The sequence below is a fragment of the Periplaneta americana genome, chromosome 5 (genome assembly GCF_040183065.1).
Source record: "Periplaneta americana isolate PAMFEO1 chromosome 5, P.americana_PAMFEO1_priV1, whole genome shotgun sequence".
NCBI lineage: Eukaryota > Metazoa > Arthropoda > Insecta > Blattodea > Blattidae > Periplaneta > Periplaneta americana.
The window spans coordinates 341,028-368,975 of record NC_091121.1 but is presented as its reverse complement, the minus strand read 5'-3'; the positions used below and the strand labels follow the sequence as shown (position 1 = coordinate 368,975).

Below are 27,948 nucleotides of genomic sequence, written 5' to 3'. Positions count from 1 at the left end.
AATCAGGTGTATGTTCTTTTTCAGTAAGCAATATTGACCAAGATTTATTATTACTAATTTCTTGAAATTTCTTTAGAATTTTGATTTGAAATTGTGTTTGTATGAACAATTTGGCACTGTGATAAGATATTATATAATGTAAGCATTCATATCACTAATGTATTTCCCTCTACCACTTCATCTCGTAACAAACAATACCATCTGGAAGGGTTACCTTTTAGCCATTACACATGGCTAGCCCAAACAAATGAACAATGGAAACAGCACTGAAAGTTCTCTTGATATATGTGTAGACAACATGACATGATACCTACAACCAAGGTTAGTTGAACACCTAGTATAAAAATAAAAAAGTGTGTTTATTGCATAACTGAAAAAAAAAAACCCTCTGTACAGTCCTGAAATCATCAAGTTGAAAAATCCAAAATTTCCTTTACATAATTGGACTTACCTCTACACTGATACTAAGAATCTGCCTTATGCCGAAGTCTTCTTTAGCAATCACCATTATCACAGATCTCCCAAGTCGATTATGTGACTTAACAAGTCCACCAGGCTCCACAGTTAGGAGGTGGTCAGGATCAGTAAGTGCCTTACTCACAGTTTCATTGTCGGAACCTTGACCTATTGGTAACAACTTACCACCCAAACTGTAAGTCATTTTTGCCAAACCATCCCGGTTTGTTCTCAACTGCACTTCTGAATTTGGAGCAAGGAGTAGCATTGGAGACTGCTGGTTCAGTGGATAAGGTGGACGTATAAGCAGCAGTTCCTCAAACACCTCTATTTCTATGCTATCGTGATAGCTTGGTTCATCTAGCCTGCCGCCCAAGGACAAGGGAACATACACATCCATCCGCAGAATGGTACGGCCAGGACTCATGGCTGTGAACCGCATTGACACCATATCTTCTGCTGCTATTGTAAGTCCAAATTCTTCAAATACATGGTGCACCCGTCCGACTTCCCGTGTTGACACACTCCAAGTAAATCTCAAGGATGGTACCACAGTACCAATGACTATAGGAGACAGGACGTCAGGAATGCCCTGGGCCCATATGGGCATGGTGGTGCCAGTCTTGAGTCGTGATAGAGGAGCATGAATGTTAATTCCCTGCAACTGAATGACGTGTACTTCAATCGAGTCTTGGGAATACACTACTTTGTTGCCAGTCATTTTACTCACACCTACAGCCTTTGCAGTTACTACAGAAGCCCCTAGTTTGCTTCCTGTCACCACTCCCGAGGTGCTGATAGTTACAATATCAGCAGCTGAAATGCTGTACTCGATATTAGCATCAGGCTGAGGTCCTCCACGACTTGAGATCTGGCATACGGAGCCCACAATCAACGTCACATTACGTGGGAAGAGGCGAAGCGGTGGAAATACTTGAATAAAAAGACGTTGGCTATGGATCTCTCTCTGGCCTCTACCGCTAGTAAATTTCAAGCCAGTTTCTCCGAGTTCCAAACCGGTAACAATGTATCTTATCTCACCTAAGGGTAAAGATGACTTTTTGTCTTGCTGCATTTTTATACCAATAATCCCAGAGTCTGGCTTCGGACGCAAATCCAAAAATTCTGCACTTGGGACAGGCAGCAAGTTGTCCATGGTATCATATAAGCGAACAATGGCAGACACACACTGCCCTCTCTCAACTCTTTCAGGAACTTCTACTTTAATACTGCCTACACCCAAGACTTGTACCTCTGCAATCGCCGGCTTGGATACCAAGCACAAATCAACAAGTGCTATCTTCAACAGACCGTCTATTTTTGGAATAACTTCAAGAACTTTCGTGCTTTCCACATAGTTAATATCTGCTATCTCCTCTGAACTCAGTATGAACTCGTAATAGCCCGAACCTTGGTTCACTTGCAGATTCACTTTGTTGCGAGCATGGTTGAACACTGTTGTCTGGTTCGGAGTGATGACTGTGTCGTTCACAAGTATTAGGCTGAGTGAGGCCAGTATTTCTGGTGTAACAACGTAGCCCCTCTCATTAGTGATACCGAAAGGTGGGTCTTCATGAAAAATTCCCATTTTTTCCAGTTTCTCACTGTGATATGCAACAACTGTTACAGAGACATCTAAAACGCCAGTTCTCGCTGTTGGTTTCAAAACCTGATAATTTTTATTCGGCAATATAATTTCCTCCTCTTGAATTGCTTTTGATATTACAGAACCTTTCTCTACTAGAGTCCCCAGTGTGGAATGGGAAAGTTTCCAATCAAAATACAAACTCGTTACATTATCAAATACACGACCATGTTCATCTTTCACAACAACAAGTAACTCAAGCTCCTTGTAGTTTTGTACCACTAGTTTTCCTGAATTCAGGTTCAAAGGACAAGAAGCGGTGTCAGGTTGCTCTGACGTCATAGTGACATAACGTGGCCTGGCACAATGAACCTTGAGGGAGGCCTCGGACAGTGACTTCTTACAATGACCGACAGAAGGCACATTAGTGATCTGCAACGTGACATGCACTTCCCCAAGTTCTTTGCAAAGAACTCTATACAAATAATTATCAGAGTTTTCTTCAGTTCTGTCAACTAGCTCTGTGACCTCTACAATTTTTTCATCTCCTTCCAATATAATCTGGTGAACATGTTCCGAGGCTCGACCTATCCATGGCCGAGGACCTCCAGAGAACAGCACTTCCCTAGAGGTTCCAACTGCCAAGACAGTTTCTCTAGATTCAGGATGCACAATTGTAAGAGGTCTGTATGCACCAATAAGAGCACTGTCTGCTATGGTATGCTCCTGGAAAGTGTAAGACACCGTTACTTTCGCATTTCCCACAGACTGACCAATAAGAGCAACTGTAGTACAGGAGATACCGACAGGTGCAATTTTCAAAGACGAATTAACAAAATGATCGCTCCAGATCTTGATAACCAATGGCAGATCATCACAATGAGAGAATGGAATCCTTGACCTAGTTGACAATATTGAATCCGGTCTGTCTGCAAACACAGCCACATGTAAGAAGATAGGTGTTCCTATCTCGGCCTCCAGTACGTACTCCACTATCTCTAGGTGGCTAGCTGGCAAAATATAAACATTTGCCACTTCTCGATTATGATGGTTGCGAGCCATTGCAGCAGAGATTTCTGTCTGACCTCGCGCATGTGTTTTCACCAGGCCTGTCTGTGTTACTACAGCAACAGAAGTGTTGTGGCTGCTCCAAATAAAACTTCCATCACCACCAGAAGCATTTAAGCCCACCTCATACCTGTAAAACAATGCAGTAGTCAATTCTTGACCTCCACGGAAGATAAAAAATATAAGAATAAGTTATTGATCTTTCACAATGCTAAGTTTATTTTCAATATCAAATTTTCTAATTTTATAAACATAACATTATTAATGACAGAAACATACAAAAATAGAGCTTACAAGACCAATGCTTACTTATGGTAGTGAAGCTTGGATCATATGCAACAGAGACATAAGTAGATTAACAGCTAGCGAAATGAAGTTCATGAGAAGAACAGTAGGCTATACAAGACTAATCCAAAAGAAAAACGCACACATTCTTCAAGAACTCAAAATTTCAATTATGGACCATATATGGACTAAATGGCAGCAACGTCTTCAAAGCATGTATCGAATCTGAATCCCATCAGAATAATAATAATAATAATAATAATAATAATAATAATAATAATAATAATAATAATAATATATTTATTTATTTAAGGCTTAGGGCCTTCTCTTACACTCTACCAGATAACAAAGTATACAAGCAGTGAAAATTTAACGAAAGGTTTAATTATGATCCCAGAAGAAAGAGATCTTTAGGAAGACCATTAAAAAGATGGCATGAGATCATAACAGGCCACCAGGCCTAATATATGATGACATTACTAATGATAATGGAAGCAACAATCTACTATCTGTACCAGGGGTGGCTTTTGGGGTAGTGCCGGTGTGCCATGGCACCACCGATGAAAGAAACAGAAAATAATAACAGCTGTATTCCTTCACAAAATCAAGTCCTGGTACTTAATTCCAACAAATGACGCTTACTGACAAATAAAGACACTTTTATATCATCTTTGAAAGAAGGATGAAATATGAGATCGTCAATTACCTGATCAGGGTTGAGGAAATGGTTAAAGTGACAGATATTAATTTTATGATCACCAAACAAACTTTCATAAACTCGTAAATATCTGGCTTGAAAGCATGATTGAAAGATTCTCTACTGACCAAGCAGAGGTCCAAATGAACATTCTGTTATTTTTGTGGACATGGTGGGATGATGACGATGGAAATAATGACTAGTGGGCTGACACCATGAAATATTTATATAAACATCAATTCATATATAAATTTAGGACATGTCTTCGGAAATTTTCATGCCATTATCAAATTTACACAGATGGAAACCATGGAGAAAAAACACGCACGCACGCACGCACGCACACACACCCCCCCCCCGCGCGATTTTTTTTTAAATGAGTTACACTGTCGTGAATGTTAAACATAAATGTAGGTATTATGAAGGTTTACGGATTCACACAATGGCACTGGGTGTGTTATAAATTCATTGAAGAACATTCACGTTATTACTCACCTGAAAAATCAAATCCATTTTTATATTATCCTCCCATCTACATCTCGGCCTTCCCAAAGGTATTTTTCCCTCCGGTCTCCTAACTAACACTCTATATGCATTTCTGGATTCGCCCATACGTGCTACATGTCCTGTCCATCTCAAACGTCTGGATTTAATGTTCCTAATTATATCAGGTGAAGAATACAATGCATGCAGTTGTGTTGTGTAACTTTCTCCATTCTCAAAAAAAAAATCCAGGGTAACAGTAGACTTATTATATATCGATATGCTAGGATTAAAAGACAAAAGAAAGAAAAAAAAAAGGCAGTACCAGACAAAATAACGGTTTGACTAGGCCTACTTGTAAAAACTTGAATAAGACCACATCATAAAGAAATAGGAATTTCTAGGACGATAAATGAATAAATTTTTATAAGAAGTCATAAGGCGTAACTCTCTTACAGAGCCTATTATTATTATTATTATTATTATTATTATTATTATTATTATTATTATTAATAGTTTTCTGTAAGATGTAGTAGGGACGTCTGCAGTGACTGGGTGGTCAGACATTCAGACTGTCATGCACGTGGTCCGGGTTCGTATGGGATCTTTAATTGTAAATCCATAGTGACACTTGTGACGGACAAGGTTGCAGTTGGGTTTCTCGGAGTTCTTCCATTTCCCCTGATTAGGAATTTACATCACTCTGTCAACATTTCTCCATTCAGTCATTATTCTATAACATTCCTCGAATGTCGGCTAGTGATGTAAGGAGGGCTGGCCTAAGGATGAGTGGGGTTGCCTGCTCGAAACCTGGATACATAGCGAACCTTAGTGTAGTCAGCCGGTGTGAGTTTGGGAATGTGCCTAGCTTGTGGGTTAGTGCAATAGATCTTGATAGGTCGCAGTGCTGGGTCATAGTGCTGATCTCCCGAAATTCCATTTCATTCCAATGCATAATACTTGAACTAATAATTTCATGTAATTTACATTTGTGTGCAAATTGTAAATAAAGAGGTATTCGACATTCCGTTTGTTATCAGCTGTGATTTGATAGTAGTTTTCAGAGAGCCTTGCATGCTTTTCCTTATAATACTCTCTGTGCTCCTTTAATGCCACCAATAATTGTTCCAACAGCACTAGCCTCTGCAAATTGTTAAGGAAATATTTAAATTCACTGCCTCTGGTTTGGTTTGTATCACTTAAGAGTCAGTTAAACAATCCACATTTTCTTCATTAAATCGGTACAAAGTTTTGTTATCTCTCGAAAGCGAATCTCTGTGCTTTTTATACAACATTTGAGGCCATTGAATATTCATGAAACTCAGCCATTTCGATACATCAGCTTCACTCCACAAGCTTGAGTTATCGATTTAGATACCTCAGGTTTTTTGAAGCAAATGCTTCAGAGCAAGAAGCAAAACTCCATTTTATTAATAACTAATGCGAGGAAACTATTACGTCCTGACTCCTTGCTCAAAGGTGGAGGAAACTTTTGGTGAGCAAGCTCATTTTCCTCAACTTTATCAATAGGAAAAGGAGCAAGCTCACAAAATTTGAAGCAAACTCATCTTCCTCATCTTTATTAATACCACCTAATGTGAGCGAAAATTCCCTCCAGGGTTTATAAAAACATACTGCGTTTCGTAAATATAGTGATTAATACTTGCAATATGGTTTTACGTAAGGTGGAGATGAATATAAACAAAATCCCAAGTGCCTTATATGCGGAAATGTTTTGTCAAATCAGTCGACGGTGCGGAATAAACTAAAAATACACATAGAACTGCCGTTTTCAACGTCATAATTGTGTGAATCAACATTTTCTACCATGAAAATAGTGAAATATAAGCAAAGGAACACTCTTACGTGATGATTGTTTACGTGTTGCCCTGTCAACCATAAGGCCACGTATAGAGAAACACGTTGCAACCTACCAAGCGCAGACTTCACATTAATTTAAATAGGTGGGTTTTCAAAAACGATCATAAAAATCTTTTATCGGACATCCGGCATAGATAGGTTGAAATTTTTGACACATACCTTTGCTTTTCCTAATGCCACTCAAGTTGCTGCTTGCTTTTTTTATTATTTTTTATTGCGTGTTAACATCGACCTATCTACAACACTGGATGTCCGACACTACATAGAAGTTGTTTTCAGTGCTTTTCTCTGGCGGAATACGCTGGAATGGCGTTTGGGCACATTTTTGTTACATTTTTCATCTTGGAACCGAAATATGTGTGAATAACTATGTTTTCAATATAATTTTTCTTTGAATTTCGCCTAGACCTTGAAAGTCTTAGTTGAGCGTAAAGGAGGTTAAAAACGACAAAATTCCTGTGCAGTGAACAGTAATCATTTCCTGTCCACTATAAAATATTCTACACAGAGTTCCACCACCTTTTTCTCCAAAAGAAAAGCACTGGTTGTTATTATTATATTATTAATAAAAACAAATAAGTGTGTCGCGATATCGTGGACGTTCAGTAAAGTGTGTCGTCAGTCAAAAAAGGTTGGGAACAACTTCTCTATATTAACACAAAACTGAAGTCACTGTCGATTATGAATTGAACTTAATTCAGTATACCGATACGAATCAGATCAGATCACCGTCATTACCATGGCCGATTCCCTAGAAATTAACTTATTAAACAATAATAAGAAGACTTTTACATTTCTTTAATCTGTGACGTTCTGTTGTTATAGTTCTGCATTACGTGTATTCGAATCATGACAATCTAATATTTTATTATATATTCAGTTTCATTACACTTAAACAGCATAGGCTATAGATATAAGTATAGAACATTCTAATATTTTGTATTCCTTAAAAAAAAAGAAGAAGAAGAAGATCCTTCAACTTGGAAGCGCATGAGGGAGAAACAGTTGAGGTGAGTACATAACAACGTGTTAGTTGATTTAATCAAGGCTCGGTGATGTTTTCAAAGGCATGATGATATTGAATAGGCATAATGTGAAGAATATACATTGAAGTAACTATATGAACCCACATATTTGCAAAATGTGCACAATTTAAATGTTAATTAGCTCTACATATTGGTTACAAATAGAAATGTTGGTTCACTGTTTGTCCTGGCGGAACAAACTCTTTGTGGACAATGCCATTCACATCAAAAACGCAAATCAACATTGTTTTCACATTGAATCGCACTTGACGTGCTTTCTTGGGTCGTGGTGAATTTGGAGTTTTCCATTGGCTCGATGCTTGCTTTGATTTTGGATCATACCCATAGCACCAAGACCCATCCCCAGTCACAATTCTTTTAAGAAAATTTGGATTGTTCTGCACTTCACTCTTCAAGTGGCGGCAAACTCTCATGTGGTTTTCTCTTTGGTCATATGTGGGCAAGCGAAGAACAAAAATTTTACAGACACCCGTCTCATGTGCAAATCTTCGGTTAAAATTTGCTGGACCGTGCTCCATGACAGGTTCGTTTGCTCAGAAACTTCGTCAATGGTCTTTCGACGATCTTCATCAATTGCACGTTTGATTTTGGCAATGTTTTCGTCATTTCTTCCTGTCGAAGGATGCCCGGGGCGTGGCATGTCCTCAGTTGACATGTTGCCAGATTTGAAATGGGAAAACCACTCGTAGACCTGTGATTTCCTCAAAGCATCATCATTAAAGGCTTGCTGAAGCAGCCCAACGGTCTCGGCTGCAGTTTTCCCTAACAGAAAACAAAATTTCACACACAATCTTTGCTCCACAAGGTCATCTGCGATGATGGTTGGCCTCCCACAGCGCTCCTCGTCATGCACATTTTGGCGTCCTGCTGAAAATTGTCTACAGCAGCAACGCACCATCCGCTTGCCCATAGACTTGGCACAGCTGACGATAAATTTCAATCGGCGCTATACCCTGTGCATTCAAAAACTTTTTCACTGATCTCACTTCACACACGGCGGGAGCGGGAATAGGAGCGTCCATCTTCAACCAATGCAACGAAGCACTTGAGAAGTTCCACTAGCGCATGCGCCATGCCAGGACATTACTCTATCACGTACACACAGTCGTTTCGTGCAACATATGGTTTCCTAGCTGTGGGACGAGTGGAAAGTTACTTTATGGATGCGCCTCGTATCAATTTTATGTTGATAGCTCTTAATGTCAGAAAGGAAGATTAATTTACATAAACTAGTGGCATGTATATTTTTAAAGCAACCTGAAATAGTAATATGCGTTACAAGAGCGGTATGTTGACATTTTCATGTTCGAGGAAAAGTTTGAAAAAGCGAAACGTAGTTGAGCTTTTTTAATTTCCGAGAACATGAAAACAAACATACCGCTCGTGTATCGTACATTATTTTGTGCGACAATCGTTTATTACATACCTGAAAGACGAATTTCTAATTGGTTGCAATGAAATCTCCATGTTGGTCTCTGTTTAATGACGGCAACTTTGGAATACCAAAATATCTTTCTTCAACATTATTGCTATAAAATGTTTTCTGTGTTTACTATACTCCAGCAGGCCGTGATATACGTCTGTCTTTTTTTTTTCCCCAGTCTATAAATGCGAACTTAAAACAAACGGTAAGGTTATATAATGATTTATTTTTCATTTTAATATTTTAACAATATTATTTATATAACATATTGCAGTAATAACATCCGCATCTGGAATCTTGTTGATTTTTTCACGGCTTCCTTAATGTTACTTGTATCAGGAATGCAATAAGTTTCGTGGAGTAGTAGACTTTACTTAATTTTTGCAAATATTTAAAAACAATAATTAACATTGCAATTTAGGTGAAATTGCAGTGGTAAGTTTCCAATTTATAATTATTACTATGTTAAACGTCTCTAAAAATAATATGTTAAAAGCCTAAAGCAGTAAAATGAATGTCGCGCTTAAGCGGTAAGAAGAGGGAAATTGTTATGTGTGTTACGTTGGGAATACAGAATGTGGTATTTCACACTTACCGCGTATTGGTTCTGTGCGGAAAACAAGCAAATACGCACGATCTCGCACAAAATATCTTGTAAAACGTTACAGAAGGAAGTTTATATTTTAAGGGATCTCCCTTGCTAATGTGCAGTGAACCATGTCTTTTTCTTAGTGCAGAAATATATCGGCTTTTTAAAGAATTGTATCCACAGTAAACAAACATTTCAATCCATGTTTTTCACTTTTGTCCTTTTTTGCAGATTCAAAATTACGTTATTTTGACAATTAATGCTAACACAGCAAACTTCAAAGGTTTTACTATATAAATAAATTACATTTCCGTAAGAATTTAATAGTTTTAAAATGAGTGGTCATGTCCATCCATACCATGGCTTGACCCCTCAACTTCCTGCTAATAGGGATAGCAATAAACAATGTAGCTATTTATTAAAGTAAAGTGACCTACTTACTTAGGTTGGATTATAGGGTCCCAAGGCAATGCTACTTCAGATGGATGTATGGTTATTCGATTATAGATTAACATATCGGCTATTGCAGAAATTCTTGGTGATGGCTGTAAGACCCCTGAGGAATCCTTCACTCCCTCCAGAGTTGCATTCACTTGAGATGTTCCTACTTGTACAGGCCAACCAAAGTGATGTGTATTGTTGACTGTGCTGCTATGAACATGGAAATATTCTTCAGGTATTGACACAAGCACTTGGACTCCGTCGCCAATGAAGAACTTGTGATCATCACTGCAATCAAACCACATGATACATAATTACACTGGGTAAACGTAAATGTGAAGAATTCAGAAAGTTGGTTAATTGCTCCAGTCTATTTCATATGGATTGATGATGACAAACAGAGCTGAATGCTTAATATGTGTTAAACAGTCAGTCCTCTCATCCAAAGTCCAGCTTCACTTCCCTTCACATTTAGCAATTCAAAAATAGGAGCTTATCAACAAGCACGACAACTAATTAGTCATCGAGAATGATGATTTGAACCAGATTTTCATCTTCGCCAATGAACTGTGGCACACTGTCAGTTGTCCAATGAGACATGCTGTACGCATTCGTACTGCCAACTTTTAGCTTGTTTTCCTAATGCTGAAATATGTACTGTTATAATGATGGAAAGTGTTTCAATTGGAAACAGAGCAAATCAGGAAATCGTGTAAAAAGTGTTTCAATAATGCAGATTTTGGAAAAACGAAGTGACATACGAAATTCATATTTATTCTGCCATAAATGATTACCTACACATGTCATTATGAGTCTGAGTGTTATTATGGTAATTATTTAAATTATGATTAAGTAATATTTATCTAGTTTTTTTATAGGTGTTGTATTTTCATTCATGAAGAAAAGAGAGGGGGAAAAAAAAAAGAAAATTAACTGCTTATAAATCAGACATTTTTATATATTAAAGAGGAAAATATTTTGCAAGAAAGGAGGAAGAACAGGAAAAAAACACACTGAAGGTAACTCTGCAGAACAAAGTGCACGAGTAGATATTTCTTATATTATATTATCCACCCAATAATAATAAAATTTTGAGACAACTTAAATAATTAAAGTAAGTTAAAAAGCTTTAAAGAAAAGCGTATGTTTTGAAAGCATAAGAAAGAAGTTAAAATCTTCTATTAACTTTACTTAAATTAACACATCTAAACCAATAATAAAAATAAATAAATCTTAATACCTAAGAAAAATAATAAATAATTTAATGACAAAGGTAAAAAGCCCTTTCAAGCCAAATATATTAATTTATCGCAAGAGAAACAAGCAATGTAATCCTAAGCTTACAGGACAATACACAACATGGAAGAGTTTGGTCTACCTACACTCTACCGTCTTTCCTTAGAATTCCAATTCCTGGCCTGTAAAATGCTTTCGTCACAGTAACTGAAAATGGTACTGGTCACTAATGACATTACTGGCTACCTGTGAATTTCTCTCAATTACAGAATTTACACTGTCGTTAAATGTAACTATAAATGAGATGCTTATCAGAAATATGTTGTTATGAAAATAATAAGTCACTTTTGTTTAATAGAGATAAGAACTGATTGTCACTGCAGCTGAGGTATTGTATAGACCCAGAAACAAAATTTGGGCCCCTAACTGTGATTACCATATTTACTTGCATACTAGACTCCCTTTTCTGGTCTTTTTTAATGCAAAAAACTATGAGGGCAGGCTCTTATATGTGCATATGTAAGAAAGCAGTAAGGAAATAAAATTTTCAAAGTTAGGTGACTTGGGTAACAGTATGACTAAATACAGAAATTAGTTAATACAAGTCAATCACATTCAGACTAACTCGCTCGCTTGTTGTTCATTTTCACATTCACACCTGATACTGATCTCTTCCTCTGGATGACTTCTACTATCAGTAGAAAAGAAAGGGAATTTGTCTCTCTGGCTGTGCTCTTTGAGGATAAACAGACTAAGAGAGATGTTGTTCCTCCTTGTCAGCAAGAAGAGTAATGAGACAACAGGACAGAGGATGGTTTTACCTTGCAGTCTTTCCACGAGCATTTGTGATTGATAATGTACACTGCTGTGCAGAAGTGCAGGAATTCAGAACCTGCAAACTTTCATTGTACATATGTCAGAGGGATCTAATATATACTTTCTTTCTCTCTCTTTTTCTTTTTTACGATGCTTTATCAACTGCTACGATTATCTAGGTCTGAGCGATATGAAGGTGATAATGCTAGCAAGATGAATCCAGGGTCCAACGGCAGAATTTACCCAGTATTTGCTCTCAATGGATTGAAGGAAAACCTCGGAAAAAATCTGAACCAACCAGGATTTGAGCCTGGGCTCACTAGTTTCACAGTTAGATGTGCTAACCACTACTCCACAGTGGTGGACCATTTTGCTCTTGAAGTAGAGGTGGGTGTTATAAGTCAGTGGTTTTCAATCGCCGGTTGTTGGCGAAAATTCGTAGATTTCAATTTTAGTATTAGTTTTTTCCGTAATTATACAAAAAGCAGAGTTTCTATTTACCTTTAATATCATTTTACAATATTATCTGAACTTCCCACATGCTATATGGTCAACTCCAACAATTGTAAACAAGCATGATATCATTTCTCTGTGCAAATAAAGTGTCTGTTGACTTGAATGTGTGTCCGAATGCCATCTCTCGGGGCAACTACAAACAAAAGTTTCGCAACTACAATCAAACGAAAGTTTTAATCACTATTATTCTAAGGATCATGAAGAAGATTCTTGGCAAGAGAATGTTTGGATAATTGATCCTCTCATGGAGGCGTGCACTGCCATAGACTCACCGTTCAGGAACTTTCACCCGATGTAACTCTCAACCCCAGATTCGATCAGTTTTGATATCAGCATGTGAAGAATATCCCAATCTCCACAGAAAAGCTTTGAAATTACTAGTGACTTTTTCAACAATGTATTTATGTGAAACAACTTTCTTTGCTGTCTGTGCAATTAAAACAAAATACAGGAACCGAATGCATGTTGATGCCACCCTCCGTTTTGCAGTATCCATTTTAGATCCAAGAATCGACACGATTTTGGCAAATAAGCAGCACCAAAAGTCTCACTGAATCCATAAGGATAACTTTCCAGAGAAACAGGATACATGGATGTGTGAATGTAAACTTTCAAACTTCAAATTACAACGCTGATGTGACTGTTCCATTTGTAATTTTAATATCGTTCTATTAACAAATAAATGTTCAATTTGTATTTTTAAAAATAGCGTGTGTTTTTCTATTTTGCCGGTCCCCAACACTTCTGCTTGACTTTTACCCGTCCGCCAGTGTCAAAAGGTTGAAAATCGCTGTTATAAGTGACGAGGTCTAATGAACAAGTAGATACAGATTTGGTTATTTTGGTATTCACAGCAACAGAACAGGTTTAAAAACAACGAAGAAACCACACAAACAGCATTGAAATAACTTTCAAAATGGTGCAAAACCCATGTAACGAAAAGTAAACACTACAAAAACTTACTTTCAGCATTCCTCACCACAATGCTAACAGGACATGGATGATTGAAGGCATACTAGCACATGTAATGAGGGGGGTCACCTTCTGCTGGACTGTCCAGTAAGAAGAGTGATATTACGGACTTTTATTAAACAATCTCACAGAATTCTGTAAATTCATCAAGGCAAATAATAAATAATTCTCAAATGCCTGAAAAAATTGAATGCAACTGATTTATTATATACTGTAAATATTGTAATTTTAGAATCTAAGAAATTCAACTCAGATGTCACATAAATTCTTAGTTCTCCACAAGAGAAACAAACTATACTAACAATAATAATGAAAAGTTAAAATACTAGGTAACAGAGAAAATACACAAAACACCAAGGCATGCAATATTACTTCATGTAATAGAACATGCTGTTCTGTGAATAAAGAAAAATATACATGCAGAGTCCATTTGTGAAGATTAAAACTATTTGCAGAAAGATTTGCAGGTGTGAAGATTCCTGCTTGTGAAACAATTTATATATTTCGGGAGATTGGAAGATTACTGATGAGAGGTACAGAAAAAAAAAGAGTTTTGATGTTGGATAACATTGGCTATACCTCTTGGATAATTCCCCCAAAAATCCATTATATGGAAATTTCTGCATTGAGAGTTATGAAGTTGTTGAAAATCAATCCACATAAAAATTGGAGCTGCAACCAGGAGAGCCTGGCACATTTTGCAACAAGTAACATGCATGATGAACAAGTAAATCCATATCTTATTTTCTTCTCCCACAAGATTTGGTTTCATCTCTATGGCTAAGTTCACTGAAAAACCAGACATTGTTACCCCTAGAGAAGAAGAAAATTTGTGTATGGTGTGCCATGGGTGGGGGAAGAATTGTAGGGCCATTTTTTTAAGAAACAACAGATATGTGTAGATATGTGAATGTAACTAGATATCCCTTTTTCAAGAGATGACCGAGATGGAACCAAATTATTCCGCTACTGCTCATATAGCAAACATTTCCCTACAAGAAATTAATCAGATGTTCCAGGACAGTCATTACTGTTAATCTGTGGCCTTCTCGATCCCCCAACCTGACCCCTTGTGATTTTCATCTTTGGGTTTCACTATAAGATGAAGTGTAAAGGATAAACCCATCCACCTTAGAAACTGTCTCTATTTCTCGAAGAAAACATGAGCAAGTGAAGGAGAACATGTTAAGGAGCTACACTTATGGTTAATTTTGTGTTTAAGTAATTTTTTATGAATGGTTCATTCATTCATTATTTGTATTATGATTTTTATCGATGTTTTCTAGAGAACACCTATTTCAGGTCAGTGCCTTAAATAAAGAGAGATATAGGTGCACAAGATGTAACAAGCCTAAATTGGGAAGCAAGAAGGAAAATGGTGGAACTACCAAGATCTGGGTCATTGGGAATCATCTGTTTTCTACTGTGATGGTTTTATATACATATATGATTTTCATACCTGTCATAAGCTTCCACTACAATTTCATAATGTTCTTCAATCATAAGAATCCAATTACGATGAGGCAGCAATGCCAGTGTAAGGTAACAAGGGTCGTTCACAGTCAGTGTGGCTGCGGGAACTCGAATTCCAGCCTCTTTCTCATCCACATTGCGGTCATGTAACAACACTTTCGTTTTTCCAATTTTCAATCCTGATACAACTGCGGTTTTTTCATTTATTGAAGCAATGGTAGTATCGTCTATTGCCAGGAAGTACTGTTGTGAAGGCAAGGATATCTCCTCCAGACGACCATGATGCACCTCAAACAAACCAGAGTAAAGTCATACAATGCCACATTGGATAAGTTCGCATATTTACATTCATGGGAACTGATAGTAAATGGAACATCTGACCATAAACACCACACAACACTCATATACACGCATGCACAGGCACACAGATATACATACGGTGTTCAAAGAACTTTGACTCAAACTTTGAGAACACACAGGAAGGATCAACTGGAACAATAATTTTTATTCTTGAATAAGAACCCACATCCATTGATGCCTGATGTAAAAAAATCTGACTGTTTAAAATTGGCAGGCACCACGATTTCGAAGTGTGTTCACACGCCTAACTTCATGTTGGCTCTGATTAAGTATGTGTACAGAATCATTAGTTGTATTTTATTTTCAATTTTTGAAATGAAAGTGATTAGTTTTCTTCTGACTTCCTGGTATTAGCTTACGTTAATAAATGTAGTCAGACACAATTTTGCAGTTTGCTACGAGATGCAGAATGTTTACACAAAATGCACTTTCTCATCAGATGAAGTCTATCCTGAAAAAGGTTCTAAAGACTTCACCAGCTACTAGACCAAATAAGTCCTCTTTATCTATAACAAAACATACACACAGAATTGAACAGGATTAAGGTAAGCAAGAGAACAATGCACCGAGATTAAATGATCGAATGATTCTCCTAAATTATCTATGATTTCCTGCCAATGCTGGAATAGTTTTTAGATTCCGCATCTGAAGAAATTTGCTGGTTTGGATTTAAAGAAGTCGTCAAGCCAAGTTTGTGAAGCATTTTGGTTATCAAAGGAGATTGTCGGACAGAGAACGGAAGAGGTGAAAATCTAAGGATGCAACATCGGGAGAATATGGGAGATGTGGAATCACCTCCCAACCAAGCTCTGAATAGCTGCTTTCATCATATTAGCGGAATGTTAGCACGCAATAGTAGCACTTGATGCAGTCTTCCCAGTCATTTTTCTTCAATTGCGGCTGTAAGGCGTCTGAGTTGTTAGCAATAAATGTCAGCTGTTATTGTTACATTCCTGGGAAGCAATTCTTAGTACATGACACCTTCCTTATCCCACCACACATAACATCAACTTCTGTGGTTGGACACTAAGTTTCGTACAGAGTGTTGTGTGCTGAAACGACGGAACCATTTTCTTGCAGTGCTTTCCTCCCATACGACACAAGTGTTTCAGGCCGCCTTCAATGTCTTTGCTCCTCTATTAAATTCGAACAGAAGAATATGTCGGAAGTTTTCTTTTTTTCCACTTGATACTACATCTTCTTCAGCCCACAAACAGCACAAACTTTCTCCAAATCCGTACAATTCAAGGCATATTTACAAGCACAACACTCCAAATAAAAATGACAAACGATAAGGAATCTCCTAATAACGCAGTGTTGTGATGACGAATGCTATGAACTAATGCAACAATCCAATACTTAAAACGTAGTATTTAAAACTTAACCTCTACAGTCAAGACTATCTTCGAGGTCCATACAGACTATGCCTGCACTGCAAAAAATCTGTATTGACACACAATAATTCAACAAATCAAAAATACGGATGACTCGTGGTAACTAGTGATTCCCAATGGGGTTGTGGATTTTTCAAACTGACCTAATACTTGTGGCTGCACTTGGGTCAACTCATCAGGTAAAGGAGATACGGCTGTGGGAATGGCATTAAATGGGAGTCTGTCAGAGAGCTAAGTTTACTTTAACTTTTATCTACTAATAGGAAATAAGACGACAAGTGAAGAACATACAATCACACACTTCCAATTCAATATGTGATGCTGTGGTGCTCTGTATGATATCTAAACTTAGTCATACATCATCTTTAATTTAAAATTAAGAACTTACGAATTCCTGATACAGATAGGATATTTAATCATCTACATACAAATGTATCACTATAACGCACTAAAGTTCTAGCAATTATAACATATATCAACATAAAACCAAACGTAAATATTCACTCAAAAAGACATTTTCAAAAATGAAAGAAAACACATGACAGCAACTACAACTCACTTGTAAAACACGATATCGAACAGAATCTCCTTTCAGCAAATAGATGTCAGCAGGATCAATGATGAGATTAGCTACTATCATAAGTTGCACTTCAATAGCAGAGACATCTTGATATTCTGAATATGGCAAACGAACAGAAACCTGGAATAACAAATATACATAATTATGAAATTTGAAGAAAAATTACACAGATGTAAACATTAGACATAAAACTTCAGGATGTAGAGTCATTTATTAATGTCTATTCACTTAAATTACAGTATGTAATGTAATACAGTTATTCTGAAACTTTCTTCAGTAAAACTCTTGTATCTTCCATTAAAGAATATTTTTAACAGTGACAAATTTTTAAGATGTTACAATTAATATAAGCGCAAAACATATATATATATATCATAATTATAATAATTTATTAAACTCCTTAAATAACAAACACTCAACACAGAAAACAAAATAATAAAAGTAAACACGAAAACAATAACAGGGGACGCAATCATAGCCCAAAAACTATATAAATTTATTCCAAACATACAACAACTGCGAACTGCCAACAATGGCAGAGCAGATATAAAAGCATAGAAGTTACATATTAATTTTAAAATATATTTTTTTTAAAGAACAACAGAGAAGTATGCTGAACAACACAACCAAACATAAAGAAAACAAAATGAGTGACAAACTCTACAAACAACTAAACAAGCAAATGAATAAAAATCCTATAACAAAAATCCAAAATGAAGAAATGTTCACAAAAAGACTTTAGTATGTTACAATTAAAACAAACTATAAAAAATTCAAAGTGAAAGAACAACCACGACCAGACATCATCCCTCAGTTCATAAATCCTCTAGATCCAAAAGCAAGAAAGAACATACACAATCATATCTGGAACTCAACTGTAAAGTATGGTACTTGTCAGCAAACTGGCTGAAGGCAAAAATAATTCCAATCCTCAAACCAAACAAGCCAAACGAAGAACTCAGGTCGTACAGAACTATTGCATTTACCTCAATTATGGAAAAAACAACACAATGTGACCATGTTGTATTTAACATGCACTGTGCTGTAACTATAATATACAGACCTTAGCAGATCCTGTCTTTATTCCTTCCAACAGAACACTGTGGCCATGTTGTATTTAACATGCACTGTGCTGTAACTATAATATACAGACCTTAGCAGATCCTGTCTTTATTCCTTCCAACAGAACAATGTGGCCATGTTGTATTCAACATGCACTGTGCTGTAATTATAATATACAGACCTTAGCGGATCCTGTCTTTATTCCTTCCAACAGAACAATGTGACCATGTTGTATTCAACATGCACTGTGCTGTAACTATAATATACAGACCTTAGCGGATCCTGTCTTTATTCCTTCCAACAGAACAATGTGACCATGTTGTATTTAACATGCACTGTGCTGTAACTATAATATACAGACCTTAGCGGATCCTGTCTTTATTCCTTCCAACAGAACAATGTGACCATGTTGTATTTAACATGCACTGTGCTGTAACTATAATATACAGACCTTAGCAGATCCTGTCTTTATTCCTTCCAACAGAACAATGTGACCATGTTGTATTCAACATGCACTGTGCTGTAACTATAATATACAGACCTTAGCGGATCCTGTCTTTATTCCTTCCAACAGAACAATGTGACCATGTTGTATTCAACATGCACTGTGCTGTAACTATAATATACAGACCTTAGCGGATCCTGTCTTTATTCCTTCCAACAGAACAATGTGACCATGTTGTATTTAACATGCACTGTGCTGTAACTATAATATACAGACCTTAGCGGATCCTGTCTTTATTCCTTCCAACAGAACAATGTGGCCATGTTGTATTTAACATGCACTGTGCTGTAACTATAATATACAGACCTTAGCAGATCCTGTCTTTATTCCTTCCAACAGAACAATGTGACCATGTTGTATTCAACATGCACTGTGCTGTAACTATAATATACAGACCTTAGCGGATCCTGTCTTTATTCCTTCCAACAGAACAATGTGACCATGTTGTATTCAACATGCACTGTGCTGTAACTATAATATACAGACCTTAGCGGATCCTGTCTTTATTCCTTCCAACAGAACAATGTGGCCATGTTGTATTCAACATGCACTGTGCTGTAACTATAATATACAGACCTTAGCGGATCCTGTCTTTATTCCTTCCAACAGAACAATGTGACCATGTTGTATTCAACATGCACTGTGCTGTAACTATAATATACGGACCTTAGCGGATCCTGTCTTTATTCCTTCCAACAGAACAATGTGGCCATGTTTTCCAACTTCATCAAATGCTTGCACAGTGGGTGGAGTCTCATACGGAGAATCCCGAAATGTGATGAAACGCAGAACATTGCAAGGACCACTACTGCTGCTTTCTTGATGCGCATTCCAATTACTAAGACTCCACTGGAATTCAACTCCTTCAAGAGTGGTAAATTCATTGCCTGAAACAAATTATAAAGCTTTCTCTTTATCAGAATTGTACATGTTGACCTATCAGGGATCCTGCATTGATCTTCCCTGTGTAGTTATAGCTCATTCTATGACATGAAAGCCTCTGTTTGTTATCCATAACTCCTACTGTCGAAGTCAGACCTTCCGCTGTTCAGTAAGCAGAAGCACGTGTGCTTGGACAAGTTGTGGTGCATGTAGTTAGGATAACTGCAACAATTTTTTCTCAATATATGGAAATAAAAATCACATTTCTACACCAAGTGGTTAACACTTTAACAATAGTAATTTTTATTTGTATCTTTTGTGGAGTGTTTAATGTATATCAGTATATAGGTACTGTTTTTAGTATACTTCATACTGCAAAATAGTTGCTGCAACAGGCTAGTGGTTAGCATGCCAGTCACTGAATATGAACCACGAGAACCCAGATTCAAATCCCAGCTCTGCCTCTGGTGTAAGGTCTAGAAAGTAGTCCCATAAGTCTTAAGTATTGCTTTATACACTCTCTAATATGCTTAATCATTAATATGTACACTTAACGGCGAAAAGAATGGGCTGACTCTTGGTCATTAGAAATGCAAAGTTCTATTGAGTGGTTCACACGTGTAAACAAACTGTTGTGATCTTTATTTATTGAAAGTTGTCCATGTACATTGTAGTCCACCTCACGAAGTGTGTGTGGCATAGGAATAAGATATCTGTTTTCCATGTCCTAGGTGAGAATTCACCTCCAGTACAGTAAAATTATGTTTTATTTTCCTTTTTAATTGATTTATTTTAAATGTTTAATGACATTTGTTAATAAACTTCGTTGTGCCTGTGATTGCCCATCACCTGTGGGCTATTAATAGGCGAGACCTGGCCTGTATAAGCAAAAATAATAGTGGTTTCAATTCCTAAAAAAAACGGAAGCATATAAAAAAAATAAATAAATACCTGTAGTAGAGACTAGTATCTCGTCCACAACCCATCTGTGTGAACAACTGCCCTCATTCTGCAGGACATAGAGTCCACAAGATTGTATTTGTTGACGGAGTTGTTGTGTGTCTGTCAGATTGAGAGGCTATTCCTATATTTAACCTGTACTTTCCACTTAAATATACCATATTTAACTATTTATTTACATATCAAAGTCTTCTTTTCATCCTTCCATTTTGTGCCATTACTGAAAATCACAGTAAATGGGGAAAAGCTTAGCAAGGACTTTATTACAAATACAATATTTTTCGGTTTTTGTGCACCTGTTTAATCTATAAAATACAGAAATTTTTCTGGTACTGTCTACATACTACTATGCTGCCATCAACCACACTGCAAATGTGACATAGGTACTGCGTGCGAGATTTCGAATTTGAAAACAGAACATTTGGCATACAGTTCAAGACTCGCACCATATGCAGAATAAAAAGGGCTAAAACCGTACATCTGGCGAAGTTACAAATATTATATCCTTCATCTGACATTCTTGCAGCCTGTTACGGAACATGCAATGTGGCTCCAAAATATTTATAATTCTTGAGAATGTTACTTACTGTTGATATCTCACAATATTTGCAACTATTCTTTGTGCTCCAAAGAGAACATGAGAGTTTTTCAGTAAATAAGTGTCTGGTCAGCAGATTTCAGCACATACAAAGTTGTCCCATATAACCTTTGGTCACCAAACAAACGTGGACCTCAATTATCTTCTTATGTACTTATTTCAGATTTTTTTAAATATGCACTTATACCCCTTGGCTTCTGGGGTCCTCATATTAAATAATAATATAGACTACAATAAATTAATTTACTAAATTATCAGTATAGTTTAAAAAAATTGACGTTTTATTTACGTAACTTACAGTAAATGTTCTACTATCTATGATATATTAGAATAATTGCGTGTTTGTAAAGACAATTTCGAATATCTCAAGCTTAGTTTTCTTCATCAACTTCAGATTCTGTGTCGTCAGTCAAGGAATATTTTATTCTTGAGTGCTCTACCAATGCCAATGGTACTTCAGGCTCCGAAAAGTCCATCTGATACTTAAATGAAAGTATTCATATGGAATGGACGAATGTACATGCCTATCAATATGGCTGCCACAGCTGACTACAGTTGCTCTTTTGTAGCAGAAGTTCATCTAACCCTCTCACCACTAGTATTATTTTCTCGAAGATCACGCCAGATGCCAACAATTATTGCTATTTTAATCATATTACCATTGAGATGGAAGTGTACATGTACAGATAAAGAATTAAAATTTAGAGCAAGTCTTGATGGGAGTTCACCTGTATGTAGGCAACAATTTCACATGACTGTCTACAAGAAGCATATACACAAGGGTTCTTGTTTACAGCATGTGTGCAGTATGTTGTAAGCGAAACTTAAAAAATAAGGGAGCTCCAAATTTTATTACCGGTACCGTATTTGTACACTATCGTTTATCATTAAAATCCTTGCAACTACTAGCAAGAGCGTTCCATTACAGCCTACTGCATACTAGTACAGAGCTTACCGTGAACCCATCAGGCACATTACTACTGGAAATTTCTCAAAACAAAAGGAACTATAAATAACTAAAAAGTCATTAACAAAATACTAGTGGACAACTATGAGTGACAAGAGATACTCAACTGTTAGTCACAAGCGCTGATAAATCTGCATTTAGCGTTTTGGAAAACCATGAAAGTTATCAGTAGGGAGCAGATTCATATGCACTAAAATATAGCGAAATATGCATGTATGTATGCATTTAAAAATCAGGATATATGCACTAAAAATAAAAAAATATGCATAGTTGCTTCATTTTTTCCCCTATTTTTAACTATAAAATTACATTTTCTTACGCATTTACCACAACAATTGTTACAAATCACGCCAGTCTTGTAAATTCTTCAAGACTGTACATTAGGATGCATAATTAATCTGTAAAGAATCAAGGTCCTAAAGTCGTATGATTTGTATTTGTGTACATCATTTTAACAGTGACGATGCTTTTTAGTTCTTTTAAGCATTCTGATTATTGTAGGTATTGTGTTTCTGTTTTGTGAAGGATTTTAGAGAAGAGCGCAAATAGCCATAGTACCTAATGCACCCTTTTTAAACTCCTCTAACCAACTCGTATGATTTGTAACAATTTTTCTGGTAAGTGCATAAGAATTATGTAATTTTTAGTTTAAAATCTGAAAACAAAATCTGTACAAAGCAATTAAGAACATGAATAATTTCGAGGGAAAAATTGTTCCGGAGCCGGGTATCGAACCCGGGACCTTTGGTTTAACGTACCAACGCTCTACCACTGAGCTACTCGGGAACTCTAACCGACACCGATCCAATTTTTCCCTCTATATCCACAGACCTCAAAGTGGGCTGACAACCGTCAAGCAACCAACTTCGAGTGCACACTAACTCCGTGTGACTTAAATTGTGGTTTTCTGTTTTCGAAATTATTCAAATCAACTTTACAGGGAGTTATACCTGAAATCTTTATTTGCAATTAAGAACATATTTTTAGCTTCAAAACACTAGCCAATTGAAGAAATTATACTTCTGAATAGTTCATTCTCTATTTATAATATTTTTTTACCCTTAAAACTAAGAGAAAAAAGGTATTTTACTAACAACTTCAAATTAATGTAACTCTGAAAATATTGAGATTAGGACAAATGTTTATATGACATTTTTTGCTCAGAATGTCTTGGGAAATAAGCTCTGTAAGTGACGGTAAATCCTCGTGAATCACCCTGTGTGTATGTGTATGTAATACATTAATATAGGCCCCTATAAATGTTGTTTATATTTATTAAGCAATTTGAAATGTATAATACCTTATCAAATGTGTTAGAATTATTCATCTATGTTTTACGTAAATTTCAAATACAGTACAATAGAGGACAGTTTTTGCAAAACTTGCTAACCGAAAAAATTAAATTTTACAGGAGAGACAAAACACTATAGTAAGCAAGTTTTGCTGTATCTCCTTACTTATAGGAGAAGCAAGTTTTGAAAAAACGATCACACTTTGACAAACTACAATGAAGAGAAATAACCCAATTTTACTAAGATGCTTTGAACATCATGTAGAGGCCTGCCTTATGTTAATGAATCCATCAAAATCTCAATTTTGCAAATTTTGCAATTAGCAAGTTTTGCAAAAACGGTCCTCATATAGTACTATTTGCTTCGTTTTCTCATGTTGGCAATAATGCAGCAAATCAGGAAGAAGTGAACCTCTCCACTCACTGCAAGCCCACTCAAAGAGAGCTTAAGAAAAAGTGCTCAGGTAATATACAAAGAAATAAATAATGATTTTATAATGCCACTTGCTTTACTGTACTTTTGTTTAATGGTTAACTGGCTGAGTTACTTTTCAAATGGCATTCATATTATTACACACCAATAATTGTTTTCACTTTTAACATCACACTTTTCTCAATGAACAGCACGCACATAGAGATAGAAAACAAGATTTATATGACTGTGATTACTGTCTCATACAACACCAATGAAGAAATGAATATGGAACACCTTAAAAGATGTGCAGCTTCCGAGAAAGAACAGACCTTGGTGCAATGTATATTGGAGTATAAGAAGACAAATAACGGCTTCATTGCCAAACGTCTAGGCACTGGACTTTGATGTGGTGACCTATACAAGCTCTAATAATTTCAGTTGTTAATTATTCATCTTACCTTGATCATCATAAGCTCTAACTTCAAAAGCTTCTGGTGCTTCTTCCATAAAAAGTTCCCTTGTCGTTGTTACCAAGTTAAGAGAACTGATAACGTCTACAATGACATCACATCTCAATATAAGCCCCGAATTCTTCTCTTCTGCAAAAACTATTGCTGTGTTGCGCATTCGTTCTTTTGAAATGGCAGAAACGACAACGCTAGATGAACAATCACTAAAATCATCATTTTCTGGTGGTATTAAGCGAATAAGATCAATGCGTGAAGTAGTCCTGCAAAAAAAAATAAAGTAGATTACACATACTTACAGCATTTATCAAGCAATTGTGTACTGTGTATATATAGGCTATTAACTATAACTATTATTAATTATGAATATAATTTGGCATGCAAGCCATATTATTCTTCTCTTGATGACCACTGTAAGCCCATTTTTATACGTGAAAGGGTCATGACCTTAACTGGTATGTATCTTTTCGAAATATTATTATTTCTGAAAGATAATATTAATCCTTTTTCATTTCGAAAACATGTACATACTTACAATACGAAACAACAATATCTATGTAATATACCTAAATTAAGATTAACAAAATCAATATAGACTTATGAATTTATATCTTATAAGGTATATAATAAATGTCCCAAGGAACTATTTCAATTAGACAAGAATGTTTTTTGGAAACGAATTTCTGGTTGGCTGATCGACAGGTCTTTTTTATGATATTGATGACTTTTAATCTTAGTGATATAAATTTAATAAACATGTTAGGTCCGATAAGTTGTATGAATAATCAAAATTTATTTCTAGTACACCATCAAAACTTAAAATAAAAACATTGTGATTTTGAAATACAATTAGATAAGTTTTGATGGCCTACTAGAAATAAATTTTGATTAGTGATATAAGTTTTTAATTTAATTGTTTATGTGATAATTTTATGAGATAAGTAATTATTTATAATTATGCTTTGATGCGATTTCATTTATACTTGACTATTAATCAAGGCACATTATTGTGCTCACAGATTTGTATATAATATAATAAAAAAAAAATTAACTTATGAGAAATAATTAGCCACCGAACTGTGATACTTACTTACTTACTTACAAATGGCTTTTAAGGAACCCGAAGGTTCATTGCCGCCCTCACATAAGCCCGCCAGCGGTCCCTATCCTGTGCAAGAAACTGTGATACATGGACTAGATATATTTTGCCTATTTTCATTCCATTGTCCTACGGAATAATATTTTGGGGAAATTCTGCAGATACTAAAAATATATTCTTATTACAAAAAAGAGCCATTACAATAATAGTTGGAGCAAAGGCTAGAGAATCGTGTAGATTACTTACTGGCTTTTAAGGAACCCGGAGGTTCATTGACACCCTCACATAAGCCCGCCATTGGTCCCTATCCTGAGCAAGATCAATCCAGTCTCTACCATCATATCCCACCTCCCTCAAATCCATTTTAATATTATCCTCCCATCTACGTCTCGGCCTCCCCAAAAGTCTTTTTCCCTGCAGCCTCCCAATTAACACTCTATATGCATTTCTGGATTGTCCATACGTGCTACATGCCCTGCCCATCTCAAACGTCTGTCATGTACCAAATCTTATAACCTTATTCCTTTGCTGTGGTAGTGCCAGAGAATCAGTCCCATTCCAAGGCTTATTGTTAGGTTTCGTAACAAGCTGTTTTTTACGGTGATTGGTTTGTTAGCCCTTCGCCCAACCACCAAGCTGGAGGACCACCCTTAACGGCCGTCCATGACTGCTTATTCAATATATTCGCAGCTATCCTCCATATCTGGAGGCCATCTCCTCTATCCGCAACCTGAGGACGCGCTATGCCGTGGTGATAGGGACCCACACTACATGGTTATTTTTTTTAAATTAGAAATTCTGATCTTAACAAATCAGTACATATAGCCTACTCCTTAATAAATTTCCTCTTATGTAATAAAGAAAATTTTCCAACTAATTCAGTCATACATAGTATGAATACCTGAAGAAAGAATGATTTTCATACGCCATCATCAAATTTATCATGCGATCAAAGGGGCATATGTTACATGGCGATAAAAATGTTCAATAGTTTTCCTGAAGACAATAAGAATCGGAACCAAAACCAAGCATTATTTAAGGTAAAACTAAAAAAAAAAAAAAAAAAATACTTAATATCTCACACTTTCTATTCTGTAGATGAATTCCTGACATTTCACAGTAGTGTGTACATATTTTAATACTATTAAATGGTAAACATATTGCATTGTATAATATGTTATTGTTATTAGGGTATTAATTCTGTACATATTTCATATTTGCATTTTATATGTTAAACGTAAGAATTGGTCATGTTCTTTATTCTATGCCATAAAGCATATGTCTATATATATATATATATATTGGTACAACAATACCAGTAGTTTGTCAGCCTCCTGGACCTCAAAACTTTAGGGGCAAAAACTAGTATTTAAACTCAATAAGGTATGTGACCACTATTTTTAAAGAAAGGAAGGAAGGAAGGAAAAGGAAGGAAGGTCTTAAAATAAGTTCATCGAATTTTTTCAAATCTTTTTAGAATATTTTTCAGTTTTACGATGTTTGAGGATGGAAATATGCAACATTTGAGAGATTCACCCATATTTTTAAAGTTAGTTATTCCTTATGTTCCATTTCATCGTGAAATAACGCAACACAAATCTGATACCATTACATCTACGATGTGTAGAGAATCGAAGATTCAATTCGTAGCCTACCCAAGTGTAGGCTATACGTAGCACCGTTAAAATGTATAATTACTGTACTTTATATACAATGAATAGAGATTTACAGTAAGTAACTCATCCAGTAAATAGAAAAACGTGATATAACAGTTTTCAAATTGTAAATTATTCATATTCTTCCGACAGAGTACAAATAATAATAATAATAATAATAATAATAATAATAATAATAATAATTACTGATGAACTATTAAGTTGCCGGTATTTAAATTAATAAATAACGACTTCACTGTGTTAACAGTTCATCAGTGCCTATATAAGTGTTAAAAGTGTGTAGGCTATACAAGAATGATAAAAAAATAATTTTACCAAATACAATTAGCATCTCCATAAATCAATGAAACTATTACAAGGTTTACGGTAATTCATAAAAAAAAAACCAAACATAACCTTCCAAGTGTTCACACTCACCATCTATAGCATCCGCCATCGGAAACTTCTAAAGTAAAATTTGTGCAGAAATCTTTGAATAAAGGTAAAAGAACTCTGGGAACGTTTAATTTTGAATTTTGAGCATTTACAGATATTATAACTAAAATAACAGTAATTATTTCAACGACTTTCCAACTACCCGCCATAATCGTACAGTACGTACCACACACATACAGCTCACTGAGTATCCGTCCGTTTTTTTTTTTAATCAAGACGTAAAGCGCTGCAGCAAGACCGTTCTTTTATTACATTTGCTTCACTGTCGCTGCAGCAGCGCTGTAGCAACC

At 36.0% G+C, this 27,948-nt stretch overlaps 1 protein-coding gene across 5 annotated transcripts in view; it reads right to left on the bottom strand.

The window, feature by feature from the left end:
- The window catches only part of Gp210 (nucleoporin 210), a 76,788-nt gene extending 48,846 nt beyond the window's left edge, over nucleotides 1–27,942 (bottom strand). For 2 of the 5 annotated variants that reach the window (XM_069825235.1, XM_069825238.1), the window contains exons 1-7: nucleotides 27,641–27,818; nucleotides 24,440–24,711; nucleotides 19,535–19,755; nucleotides 17,281–17,421; nucleotides 14,954–15,255; nucleotides 9,955–10,242; nucleotides 452–3,239 (exon numbers count right to left, since the gene is read on the bottom strand). In XM_069825235.1, coding sequence (XP_069681336.1) covers nucleotides 452–3,239; nucleotides 9,955–10,242; nucleotides 14,954–15,255; nucleotides 17,281–17,421; nucleotides 19,535–19,755; nucleotides 24,440–24,711; nucleotides 27,641–27,807 — 4,179 coding nt within the window. In that variant the 5' untranslated portion in view covers nucleotides 27,808–27,818. The other 3 variants (XM_069825237.1, XM_069825240.1, XM_069825239.1) reach the window with 3 other exon arrangements.
- Between the last annotated feature and the right edge of the window lie 6 nt (nucleotides 27,943–27,948).